At 47.8% G+C, this 14,102-nt stretch overlaps 1 protein-coding gene across 1 annotated transcript in view; it reads right to left on the bottom strand.

Annotated features, from left to right (window-relative positions):
- The window catches only part of LOC135828859 (uncharacterized), a 22,227-nt gene extending 9,040 nt beyond the window's left edge, over positions 1-13,187 (bottom strand). Inside the window, exons 1-4 of the mRNA XM_065341288.1 lie at positions 12,772-13,187; positions 8,769-8,983; positions 1,207-1,311; positions 245-528 (exon numbers count right to left, since the gene is read on the bottom strand). Of these exons, the coding sequence (XP_065197360.1) occupies positions 245-528; positions 1,207-1,311; positions 8,769-8,970 (591 nt within the window). The 5' untranslated portion in view covers positions 8,971-8,983; positions 12,772-13,187. The remainder of the gene's footprint in view (positions 1-244; positions 529-1,206; positions 1,312-8,768; positions 8,984-12,771) is intronic.
- Positions 13,188-14,102: the final 915 nt, after the last annotated feature.

The following is a 14,102-nucleotide window of genomic DNA, read 5'->3' as shown; positions in this document are numbered from 1 at the left end:
ACACACACACACACACACACACACACACGCAAGCACTCTCTCTCTCTCTCTCTCTCTCTCTCTCTCTCTCTCTCTCTCTCTCTCTCTCTCTCTCTCTCTCTCTCTCTCTCTCTCTCTCTCTCTCTCTCTCTCTCTCTCTCTCTCTCTCTCTCTCTCTCTCTCTCTCTCTCTCTCTCTCTCTCTCTCTCACACACACACACACACAAATACACAGTCAGTCCATTTCTATCCACCAATCTCTCACCTTGTCACCCCGCTTTCCATTACTAGCCTCAACCTTTGCGACATCCTTCTGCAGTTTGCTTTCCATCTCATCGTCGCAACCATCCTCATCTTTCCCCACTTCATTGTCATTATGAACTTCTTGTGAATGTTGAACGTCCTCGTTGGTAGCAGCCTGATCTTCGGCGTCTAGCTTTAAGTGCGGGTTTTCCTTATCCTGCTCACAGTACACGCACGTCCAGGGGAAGTTCTGATCCGTGGCGGCTTGTTCTGCAATGTTAGGCTCGTGGCATTGCTGGTGATATCCTGCAGTGTATGGGAACAGATCAGGACATTGGCACGTGGGGTTATGCATCTGACCCGCGCTATCTGGGAATTTGCGCAATTCCAGATTGCCCTGCACAATCTGAGAAGTCCCAGATTGCCTACGCAATCTGGGACTTCTCAGATTGCAAAGATAATGACTACTTCCGCATTCTAAGAATTTTCAGATTGCAAAGATAATGAGTACTTCCGCATTCTGAGAATTTTCAGATTGCAAAGATAATGAGTACTTCACACAAGAGAGATCGGAAGCTGTGTCGCAACTCTGAGTTTCACCAAGAGTCCATAACGCCCAGAGTGTGCAACGCGCGATAGGGTCTTGTCTTGACTCGTTTTCAACATTGCGTCATTTTCATGTACATTTTCATGTAGCGAATGTCGCGGCCTGCACGCGAAGCTACATGAAAATGACGTAATGTTGAAAACGAGTCGTGACAGACATTTATGTGGCGTTGCACACTCTGGGGGTTATGGACTCTTGGTTTCACGTATTACTAAGATTATCAGGCTAATGATCACGTCCACATTCTGGAAGTTTTCAGATGGCGCAGCACAATCTGAGGATTGACTTCGCCCATATGTTGTGGTCTTTGGGAAGCTGAGTCGACTGGCTTTCGTGTGAGTGATGAAATGCGTTTTGCAATGAAGCTCTTCACTTACCCACACTGCATTTGTCGCACAGCACAATCTCGTTGGGCCGGTTGGAATGACCAAACTTGCAGATCACACACGCCAGCCAGATGTCGTCTGGTATGGGCGCATCAACTGAACAAACAGCATACACAAGCACAATCATGCATACCTTACTTGCGCGACTAGCACCCCTGGGACACTAATCTGTCAATGTCCATCACAGATGGGGCACTATTCAAGAGAGGGCATTGTTTTTTAAATGCTGGTATATTTTTCGTCATCCAGCATAAAAAACAGAGGAGCATCTACAGAACAAACAATATACAGAAACAACTGCTCAGTAAGACTATGCCTGCAGCTGCAGAAAAAGTGCTCAACATCCAATTTCTTGGGGGGAGCAATGACACAGAGTTGACATGTACAGAAGCAACTGCCGTGTTTTGATAGAGCTATGAATAAGATGAATGCCGCAGACATTACACAACTACTGTGGCGGACATGGAAATCCAGTCGATTGACCGGGGCCGGCGCCCTCAGCGCGTACAGAACGCTTCCTGCAGTGCACATGTTGATCCGATGCGACCAGCGGGCTGCAGCGCATGTTAAAATGCATGTGTGTACATGTCGCTTGGCCACGGCTGCATGGCCAGCGCCCTGGGGCCGCTAGACGTGCGACCGGATTTCCATGTCCGCAACAGTACGTTTCTGGTTCGACATGTACATGCATGTGTATTTAAAAAATAATATTGAAATCCAGAATCGATTTTCCCGTTCCAATCATCAGTGGGGAGAATACGGAACTGAAGGATACCAACCAATGAAACTGAAGTGAAGTAATAGAGAAGGTGTTAGAAATGCCACATAAAATCATGATACAAGTGTAATAAAACCACTGGCGGAAACACAAAAAAGGTAACAGGATACTTCCGTGTTTTCCGGGGTATAAGCCGCACCCCTCATTTTATGCCAAGAAATACAGACCTAGACCCTATTGATCACCATTAAAGGGGAAGTGCATCGATTTTTCGAGTATGGTCCAGAAGAAAGACAATTTGATGTCGGTTCGAATGGCATATCTCTCGCTTCCATACGATAAGCCAAACTTGCCAAATCGCCAATTGTATGCTCACGTTGCCATAGCGACCAGCGCAGTGATGACGTACGAAAGGCTTAGCTCCACCACAGCGAAGGTCGATCACTGCAGAATTTGGTCATTTTCAATTGGTTTATTGTATTCACGAAGTGAAAGAAGTGCTGTGTTCAATGCTGTTAGTGCAGTGAACTGTTTGTTAGTAGTCCTCTCGGTTGTGTACTGGGACGTGACACCGACAGGAGAAAGCTGGAGTGCGGAGACACCAGCAGAGCGAAAATAGTGACGAACAAAATGCTGAAATCTTGGTTGGGACAAATCAGACGTTCAGCATTTCCCCCAACCAAGGACCATGCCGTTTGCTCTTTCCACTTCCTGAAGATGAATGTGATGCTTCCTGGCGACTCTGCTATCTCTCGTAACATCTTCTGAAGCCAGGTGGGACGACGGGTGGTGGAGATTGACGAATGAAATAATGTCGTAGGTTTGAAAGTTTGCGGAAAATGTCTCAGGAGAGATGGCGAATTCCAAGCATCTTGTCCTGGAGGAAACCATTTCCTAGGCGCAGTCAGCCTAGGGAAATGCATGAGAAGGGCGATAAATAGTTCACGACACTAACAGCATTGAACACAGCACTTCTTTCACATCGTGAATACAATAAGACAATTGAAAAATGACCAATTTCTGCAGTGATCGACCTTCTCTGTGGAGGAGCTAAGCCTTTCATACGTCATCACTGCTCTGGTCGCTATGGCAACGTGAGCATACAATTGGCGATTTGGCAAGTTTGGCTTATCGTATGGAAGCGAGAGATATGCCATTCGAACCGATATCAAATTGTCTTTCTTCTGGACCCTACTCGAAAAATCGATGCACTTCCCCTTTAACTTGATCATTGGAGTATAAGCTGCACCCCGCTTTTCGGCGGCGGGGGGGGGGGGGGGGGGGGGGGGGGGTGGGTGAAATTTGAGTGTTCCAAGTACTGGTTAAAATCCAGAAAATGCGGTACATGTACATGCACATACAACTACTGTAAAAGCCATATATATATAACGAAGTGCTAACTCTAACGAGTTAAACGAGGAGAAATCTGTCGTTAAAATAGAAATCGTTGTACAGAAATCGACACATATACTGTCCTATTGAGCGTTGAGAATGAGTGAGAATCGTTACTTTTGGTACACGTAAACTAGTCAATTTTGGGAAATCGTTATATATGTGCCTCGTTAGGATAATGGCTTTTACAGTAAAGAAGAAAAGTCGTGTGTTTAGCCAGTGGAGAGTGATCCACACATTACTGTGGAGCACTATTACACACAGGCAGGCACAAAGGAGGTTTTACAGGGTTCGTCACAACAGCGAGTTTCTTGCACTATGCAACCACCAGGCGACTTCAAGTCACTCTGGAAAACCTCCTTTGTGCACATACAGTAAAACCTGTGACTAACAACCACGCCGGCTTGGGGCCAGAGAAAGCGGTCTTTAATGGCAGGTGGTCCTTAGTTAGAGGTTTGCATGGTACAACCATATTATGATTGTGAGACCGTCCGTGCGTGGCCAAGTGGTCTGTAGTAGCAGGCTGGTTGCTAGTCACGGTGGTCTTTAGTTACAGGTTTTACTGTAGTACCAGGCTGGTTGCTAGTCACGGTGGTCTTTAGTTACAGGTTTTACTGTAGTACCAGGCTGGTCGCTAGTCACGGTGGTCTTTAGTTACAGGTTTTACTGTAGTACCAGGCTGGTTGCTAGTCACGGTGGTCTTTAGTTACAGGTTTTACTGTAGTACCAGGCTGGTTGCTAGTCACGGTGGTCTTTAGTTACAGGTTTTACTGTAGTACCAGGCTGGTCCCTAGTCACGGTGGTCTTTAGTTACAGGTTTTACTGTAGTAGCAGGCTGGTCGCTAGTCACGGTGGTCTTTAGTTACAGGTTTTACTGTAGTACCAGGCTGGTCGCTAGTCACGGTGGTCTTTAGTTACAGGTTTTACTGCAGTACCAGGCTGGTCGCTAGTCACGGTGGTCTTTAGTTACAGGTTTTACTGTAGTAGCAGGCTGGTCCCTAGTCAGGGTGGTCTTTAGTTACAGGTTTTACTGTAGTACCAGGCTGGTCGCTAGTCACGGTGGTCTTTAGTTACAGGTTTTACTGTAGTACCAGGCTGGTCGCTAGTCACGGTTGTCTTTAGTTACAGGTTTTACTGTAGTACCAGGCTGGTTGCTAGTCACGGTGGTCTTTAGTTACAGGTTTTACTGTAGTACCAGGCTGGTTGCTAGTCACGGTGGTCTTTAGTTACAGGTTTTACTGTAGTACCAGGCTGGTCGCTAGTCATGGTGGTCTTTAGTTACAGGTTTTACTGTAGTACCAGGCTGGTTGCTAGTCACGGTGGTCTTTAGTTACAGGTTTTACTGTAGTACCAGGCTGGTCCCTAGTCGCGGTGGTCTTTAGTTACAGGTTTTACTGTAGTACCAGGCTGGTCGCTAGTCACGGTGGTCTTTAGCTACAGGTTTTACTGTAGTACCAGGCTGGTCGCTAGTCACGGTGGTCTTTAGTTACAGGTTTTACTGTAGTACCAGGCTGGTCGCTAGTCACGGTGGTCTTTAGTTACAGGTTTTACTGTAGTACCAGGCTGGTCGCTAGTCATGGTGGTCTTTAGTTACAGGTTTTACTGTAGTACCAGGCTGGTCGCTAGTCACGGTGGTCTTTAGTTACAGGTTTTACTGTAGTACCAGGCTGGTTGCTAGTCACGGTGGTCTTTAGTTACAGGTTTTACTGTAGTACCAGGCTGGTCGCTAGTTATGGTGGTCTTTAGTTACAGGTTTTACTGTAGTACCAGGCTGGTCCCTAGTCACGGTGGTCTTTAGTTACAGGTTTTACTGTAGTACCAGGCTGGTCGCTAGTCACGGTGGTCTTTAGTTACAGGTTTTACTCTACATCAGTGTATAATATACACGGCCATAGGAAGCTATCTGCTCACTTGGCAGCCCATTTCCTGATGCCTTTGGTTTGTTAAGTTAGTTTACTCCTACTGGAAAGGTCTAGCTAGATTTTGTGCGGATTTTCGAGAACGAGCATTGGGCGGTCTGCTTGACACCACGACCCATCAAAATGGAATATCTTGTCACACTCTACAGGCAAAGACAAGTGTGACGCATAAGAAAATACACGTTTACTCTGAATCAATTCCATCTTTCTTTCGGTTGCAATCATGGCTAGATCGACTAACAACAGCACAAGAGCGCCAGCAAGGAAGCCACCACCGGTATAGGAAAAGGCAGAAAGATATCTGCTGTGTGGTGTGACTTGAGCCAGGCAAGTGAAACAAGCAATGCCACGTAAATGAGGAGCTGAAATCAAAACCCCGGATGGATGGCGCATAGTTCCAGACTACATGGCCCTTACAAAGGACCGAGATAGATTGCCTCGGGGATCGCTCGCCAAGCTGAAGTTGTAGTTTCCTAATCTCTAGGTCAGCGCTCTGAGTACCCAGCGCAACATGGAGATGTACAAGAAACAGGCACAAGATACTGCGACCAAGGGAGACATCAGACTGGCTCATCTACGCACTAGCCTTTGCGGTGGCCTCCATCTCAAGTGGACTCCCGAGGTGGCTAAGAAACAAATAATAACGCGTGGAGGAGACTGTCGTGTAAGAAGTTGGCAGGGAAGCGGACTTAAGCTGGCTATTTGTGCTTAGAACCGTACTCCAGAACGTGATGTCAGGCGCTTTGTGCTGTGAGGCGACGGAGATACGTCATGCACCAGCTCACTGTGAGCCATCGCCTCGGTCGACTCTATCTTGAGATTCTTGGATGATCGACCAATACAAAAAGGCAAAGAGAAAGTCTTGTGGACAATTTGAACATGTGCCACGGGGAGAAGAATTGGTACTATCTGATACGAGATACGTTTCGGGCCAGTCAAAATCGTCAGAACCAAAAACACTTCCCTTTCAACTCCGGAACTCGAACCATGGCACCCGAATGCGTAAAGGATTTGTAAGGTTGAGGGAAATACCAAGAAAAATATGAGAATGAAAAAAGTGTTTTGTACTCCGAGTTTGACCCACCAAGCGATCATCAGAAAGCACCCTTTCATCGTCCTATTCTTTTCGGAACCAGCTCTGCCTTTCGACATGGAGCACTCCAGTGGACAGCCTGGAAGCTCTCTATTTATTGAAGCGAGGAAAATGGTAGGGCAAAAGTTATGCGTTATAGTCCACCAACTAAACCAGGTTTTTAACAGTCAGACGTGCATAAGGTAGCACCAGACTGACAAGGAGTAGTGGGACATTCCACGGCAAGGACGTGAGCTTGAGTACTGCTCGATAGCGCTAACCAACGGCCTTCCAGCTGGGAAGGATCATGGATATTAGTGATAATTCCAAAGAGAGGAAGGCAAGCGCCACCAAGCCAAACACAAGCTACATTCCAAGGCACAGTGGAATGCTGGCTTGGTACGATAACGGGACGGTAAGACCAAATGACAATACGGTCTAACCACAATTCCACAACGCAACGCAACAACCACCCAACTTGGGAGGCTCAATTTATCAAGGATAAGAAGTGAAAGGGAAGCTTCGCGAGGACGAATTGTAACAAACCGAATGCCGATATCCTACAGTGCTATACTTGGTTTATGACTAATGGTCTTAAGATCCCGTTATCGTACCAAGCCAGCATTGCTTGGAATGTAGCTTGTGTTCGGCTTGGTGGTACTCACCTTCCCCTCTTTGGAATTATCACTAATATCCATGAGCCTTCCTAGTTGGAAGGCCGTTGGTTAGCGCTATCGAGCAGTGCTCAAGCTCACTTCCTTGCTGTGGAAATTCTCAGTACTCCGTGCCAGTCAGGTGCTACCTTGTGCACGTTGGACTGTTCAAAAACTGGTTTAGTTGGAATACAGCGGAATGAGACTTGTTTGATTCATTGCTGTGTAATATTGTATTACTTGCTCTGTCCAGTGGACATTGAGCACTGTAAGCAGCCTAGGGACTTTAGACAACTGTCTAGTTGGAAATATGTAGGTTGATAATTAGGGAGAATTACACTGCCAATGGACATCCCGAATGGTCAAGTAGTTGTAATTCGCAAACCTCCTTCTCTTTGCATCGAAGAAAATTTCAATTGAACAGTCATATTATGATATGGTCAATCTGTAAATGAGACCACTTTGATCGGGTCAACCTGTCAAAGAGACCATTCTGATATGGTCAACCTGTGAAGGAGACCTCTCTGATATGGTCAACCTGTCAAAGAGACCACTCTGATATGGTCAACTTGTCAAAGAGACCACTTTGATATGATCAACCTGTCAAAGAGACCACTCTGATATGGTCAACCTGTCAAGGAGACCACTCTGATATAGCTAACCTCTTCAGGAGACCACTCTGATGTGGTCAACCTGTCAATGCGACCATGCAGACATGGTCAACCTGACAAGGAGATCACTCTGGTAGTGTCAACCTATCAAGACCACCACCCAAATATAGTGATCACCTGCTCAAGAAGTTCATTTACAAGCAGGACTGAGACTGGCAGTGCCAACGTCAGTATTGAAACGATGCTGGTCTGGTTTGGTCGAAACATCAATACTAGTAGCCATGAAAAACAAAATAGACACACAACTGAGCATGCAAACACACACATACACACACCTTTGACCTTGACCTTTGACGCCCATCGCCGGAGGAGATGATAGCAATGCTACGGCAGACGCCATAGCACTTTGTGCTGGGATTGCACCATTCAACAGCTTGCAAGGCTGAAGAATTGACCGTCACTATTCAGCCTGGTCTACACCATACAGCTATTTGAAGTGACTTTTTCTGGCCAGTGAATCCCTATTTTTGGTCTTTTTCTATTTTCTTTTTTTCTTTTTTTTTCCCGCACACACCACACCACATACTCCAGCATGCACTGGCTGTTGGTAACCAACCAGGAGAGTGAAAGAAAAGTCAGGAAGAGTCTCATAAAGAGAATAAAGACGTGTGTGACCATAATCGTCGGGAATGGAACCCGCAACCTATCAATTGGAAATCGCTGCACATACCACTGCACCATATGGGACACACAGACACATGCACACATACACACGCACACATGCACGCACACATGCACGCACACATGCCTACACACACACACACGCGCGCGCGCACACACACCCACCCCCCCCCAAAAACACACACACACATACACACACAGACGCACACGCGCGCACACACACCACACACACACACACATACACACAAACACATACAGTCAACTTCGCTAATAACGACTGCGGATATAACGACAATTCGCGAATAACGACAGAATTTTCATGCCCAGAGCAAAGTACCATCCAACTGTAACACATAAAATGAGACTTCGGGTATAACGACACTTTTCTGATGCCCTGCTGAGTGTCGTTATAAGCGAAGTTGACTGTACACACACACACACACACACACACACACACACACACACACACACACGCACATACACACACACACGAACACTATCACTTACCGCTGTGAATCTGGTCGAACTTCACCGTTCCACGTTGACCATGATCTTCAAACTGAATGACACAGCGCTTTCTGCCACGATCGATCTTTCGTATGTTGGCATAATAGACCCGCATATCTTTCCAGCGCACCAACACTTCATCACCGATCTTATGATCGAATGCCTTCTCCGATGCCAGCATGCTCTTGCCTTTGCTCCCCATGCTCAGTTCTTCCCTAGATGAGAATAAAACAAGAATGAATACAAACAGCTTGAAGCTTTAGTAATAGTCTGAATTTCTCCGATCCATCATTTTTGCGAAGAAGTGGTTGGTGCGACTTCGGTGATACTTGGGGAATTGTGTGTTGCTCCCAACGTGGGCGCTTGCGCTATACCTGCCGACTTGAATTCTCACTTGACTGACTCACGACTGCCAACCAGAGCACACGAGAAGTCCATCGAACCTTCGACTCGGAAAACTGGCAAGAAACCACCACTCCCTGCTCAATACACAGTGTTTCGGGGGATTCACCCCCTATCAGTTGAGCTTGAGTAGGCTGAGGAAGATTGTGCCTGAAGAGCACCACTTATAGAGTGGTATCCAGGCACAAACATCACCAGGGATACAAACTTACAGAGACGCTCCGTTTCCAGCGCGAGTCAGTGTCGCTCATGGAGGTGCTGAACAAACGCTGATGACCGTTGACCATTCACAACGTTGTTGCCTCCAAACCATCTAATGTGCAAGCCCGCGCCGGGGACAACAATGTGTTCAGCACCTCCACGAGTGACACGTGCCTACAGCCGGAACACAAGGGTGCTGGATGTTGCATGCGAACACTGCTCGGAGCACCTGATGCATAACTGCTGCTAGACCTAGGCTAGATTGTAGCGGGAGAAGAGTCATGGTACTGCAGTAAAACCTTTTTCACTGGTGTTTGCTATGGTTTTACTGGGGTTGGCGATGGTTTTACTGGGGTTTGCGATGGTCTTACTGGTACTTGCTGTGGTTTCACTGGTGTTTACTGTGGTTTTACTGGTGTTCACGTTTGTGTTACAGTGAAACCTGGTTTAAGCGACCACCCCACGGTGCAAGCAAAAGCGGTCGTTAAAGCCAGGTGGGCTTTAGAACCAGGTCCCACAGTGTCCGTGTAGAGCTGTCGGTACATGGAAAAAACTGCCGTTAAGAGCAGGTGGTCGCTAAACCCAGAGGCTGCTTACACCAGGCTTCACTGTAGGTCCACATGGGGAAGAGAACATCGGAAACCACTTCAAACGGGAATGATTTGAGAATATGCTCACTGGAAACCAGCACCGTTTCCCCACCAAACTAACTTCCAAAACTTGACATCTTATTCTACTCTTTGTCTGAGAATCCTAAAAAATAAACACTTGAAAGTTCATAAAGTGAGACCTCTCCAACAGGCAGCAGTGAAATGGAGAGAATCTTATTAATCCGGGAACTACAGAGAAACCTGTCTAAGACGACCACTCAAGGGACCTTCAAAGCGTGGTCTCTGTTACCAGGTGGTCTCTGTTATAGGTGGTTTTCTTATCCAGGGTCATTTGACTGGAAAGAGGGTCCCTGGCCTTGGTCCTGGGTGCAGTGGTCTTCCAGGACAGGTGGTCGCCTTATCTAAGTGGTCGCCTTATCTAAGTGGTCGCCTTGACAGGTTTTGCTGTATGCGGGAACTGAGCTCAAGATCTTAGACTTAGATTTTCACTGCCAGCACTGGTCTCTCCATGCATCCTGTGTCTCACCATGCATGCATCAGTGTTCTGCTGACATCACTGGTTAGTACTGACAGTATAATGACTGTCTCTAGCTCTCCCAGTCACCAGTCACCATGTACCAATAACCAGTGCAGTGTCAGGATCTAGGAAGGCAACACACATTATCAGTGTTTTCACAATCAGCACCAGCACACTCAAGCAGTACAATGAGGGGATGTGGGGATGTGGGCGTACAGATCATGATCAATACACACACACACACACACACACACACACACACACACACACCACCCCCCCCCCCCCCCCACACACACACACACTGATAGGGCTCCACTGCCACTGGAGTGGGAGGATCTCAAGCAAAAGTACACACTGGTGCCCACATAATGACTAGGGTCATGCCCCATGGGTTATGCGAAATATCTTGGAGTAGGCGTCGCCAGCATTGGCAGCAAGCTTCAAGTCTAATACACTGTACTTGAGCCCTGAGATGTAGTGTAGACTGCAGCAAACGCTGCGCCAACAGCTCACATCCAAGAGAATACAGAAGACAGGTTGCGCTGTCCAGAGCAGGAGGAACTTTCAAAGACTTGAAAGACACTAGTCACCTACGCTAGACGAGAACTGGCAAGCAGGACCCAGCTTGCAGGCGACGCAGCCTGGCTAAACCACACACACACACACCTGTACATACTGCCCCGTGGCGAACTCGCATTCTCAAGCGGAGTATCCTGCAATCCCACACACAACCACTAATACTATACCGAGTGAAGTCTGCGACACTCTTCAAACAGAGGACTGCTTAGGCCGCGGTCACACATGAAAAGCTTGCACCGCTTTTGCGGAGGCGGAAAGCGGAACTACCGCAGCCGCTTTGGCGGACCACACGATGCAGCGGTCACACATACATGTAGACTACTGTGCTCCTCAACGCTCCACTTTGGCGGAGAGAATGCAAATGCAGCACGTCCTATTATATGAAATTTTAGATGTTCTTGTCCGAGTTGAAGCGAGCTTCGCTTGTACAAGTAGAGCTATCGTGGATCGCTGCCAGGCTGCTGAATGTCTCCTGTCAAGTACACTCGTGGATTTGGGGCGCATTCACTGCGGCCCAGTACAGGTGTATTTGAATATTACTAGTTTGGTTTACATCAATATCAAATTCAAATAGTTGTATAGCAGGATGTCGTTGCCTCCTTCTTGTCCGAGTTGAAGCGACCTTCGCTTGTACAAGTAGAGCTATCGTGGATCGCTGACAGGCTGCTGAATGTCTCCTGTCAAGTACACTCGTGGATTTGGGGCACATTCACTCCGGCCCAGCACGGGTGTATTTGAATATTAGTTTAGTTTACATCAATATCAAATTCAAATAGCTTTATAGCAGGGTGTCGTTGCCTGCTCCATGATCCATCATCGACCCAGCGACTGCGTGGATGCCTGCAGTTGCAGTGATGGTGTGGCAGAGTACTCTACTAGTACTACTCCCTGGTTGCAGTCCTAGTGTTGCATACTCTGGTGGATGTATTGCTTGGAGAGAGAAGGAGAGAGTTGGAGATCGTCCGCGATCGGGGCCAATGAGTTGGGAGACGGATTCCCTCACCAATTATCCACTCATAACGATGCAGTATTGTTTGCGAGATCTCCAGAACGTACAGTTCATTGGCAAAGAAGAACAATTTGAAAACTGAATATCAAACGGCAACCAAACAACACCAGAACTCAGTGCAGAAGTAGCACACCAAACTCCAAAGCCACCACCATGCAGGTTCCGCCAAAGCGGAGGCTCCGCTCGCATTTTTTTGGCGTAGCGAAATCCAAGCTTTCCGCCAAAGCGTAACTTACGCCTCCGCCGTTGCCGAGGCAACAGCGGAAGCGTAAGTTACGCTTTGGCGGAACCGCCAAAAAAAGTGCATGTGTGACCGGGGCCTTACTGAATCCTTGACCTGGTCCTTAGTCTGAATCCGCGATGATGCGCTTCATTCCGTGTTGGACCCTGATCTCTGCCGGTCGCGATGTCCCAGCGGCAAACACGGCGGAAGGCATAAGATTGAGAAGAGTTCGCCAACAAAAGTGTTGTGACCGTTTCGCAAGTGGACTATTCGCTACCCGTGGGGCGCTGCCTGCTTGGCTAATCCAATGGGATTACCAAGAAAGGTACTGATTACCGCGGTATCTCCTGCAATTGCACTACCTAGCTTCAGAATTTACGAGCTGTCACGAGCTCGCTGCGCACTGCACCACACAGTACACACAGTCCACACACTCACACACGGCTGCGCACTGCACTTACCTGTATTCGCCAGCAGGCAGCTGTGAGCTAACGCGCTGAACACAAGAGCAGGCAAGCGGACTCTGCCCGAACTAGTTCTCCACTGTACTGTCCTCCTAGGCCAGTAACCAGCTGCAGCTCAGGTCCAGGAGAGAAAACGCAGTTTGCTCTGTTGCTCGCACTCTCGTTCACAGCTCTGTTGAGCGCAGGCACCAGGCCGAAATCAACACAAGAACAAACTCGATATCACATCATCAGCCGGCTTTTCTTATCAGCCAGTCAGGCTGCGAAACGTGTCACGACGCTCAGTTTGTCCTCGAATGTCCTCTGACTCCGTACACTGAAGATCTGATCCTTCCCCGTCCAAAAATCAGCGAATCAGCGTCCTTCGTCACAGCGGATAGCGCGGGGTACGGGGTGAGCACCGTGGATTTTCATTGTGCGCGCGGACATGTCAGTGTGCATGCGTGCGTACAGTGCAAGGCGACCACGAGGCGTAGACTGCCAGATTTCTGCAGTTGACCGTAACTCTGTGTCAGAGAGTGTGTTTATATTGTGAGCAGCGGGCGCGCAGCCCCTAGAAAAGTACATGCAACACACAGCTACCCGCAGGACGGTCCATGATGCAGTGCTCGCTGAACCGATCGATGGGCCTCCTATCAGCTGACGTTTTCAGGCAATTAATTTCCACTTAGACTTCCTCTTGGTTTCTTAGCCAATCAGATCTCTCGCCAGCCCAGCCCTAGCAGCAGCAGGCAGCGTACCCCGGCCCCAGCCTCGATCAAGCTCACCAGTTGGCATGGATTGTTCAAGTAACACAGTCTAGTCATGTACATGTATGTTGACGGGAGTGCGACTTTGACGATCTCACTATATGTATACAGACAGTACACATGGTACAGGTCAGTGCAGGGCAGACTCACGATTTGTTTTGAGGCTTGTCAGGTTGGTGGTGGACCGCAGCCGCCCCTTGCAACGCTCAGCTCAAATCATGACAAATGTGACAGGAATGTAGGCTGGTTTGCCAGCAAAGAAAGAAAGCGATAATTATTTTATCAGTGACCGTGCACTGCTCCTAATCTCTCGTCTGTACAATCTGCAGCCGGTAGCTCACACGTCAGCGTATCGATTTGATCTAGTAGTACTAGTAGTAGTAGTAGTACTCCTCTAGCTAAGGCTACAAAGTACAATCTGTCTCGCTGAGTCGCGGCCCGATTCGTAGATCAACGGTAATACGGTATCGGTATTCATGGTATTGGTTTGTGGGGACAGGTCATGGTCGACAAAAACGAAATACTAGTAGTACACAACACACAGACAACTAGGTATAATTTTTTTTTAAATAGGGAAAC

The sequence above is a fragment of the Sycon ciliatum genome, chromosome 12 (genome assembly GCF_964019385.1).
Source record: "Sycon ciliatum chromosome 12, ocSycCili1.1, whole genome shotgun sequence".
NCBI lineage: Eukaryota > Metazoa > Porifera > Calcarea > Leucosolenida > Sycettidae > Sycon > Sycon ciliatum.
Note: the sequence above shows the minus strand (reverse complement) of the source record. Positions and strands in the feature narration are given on the sequence as shown.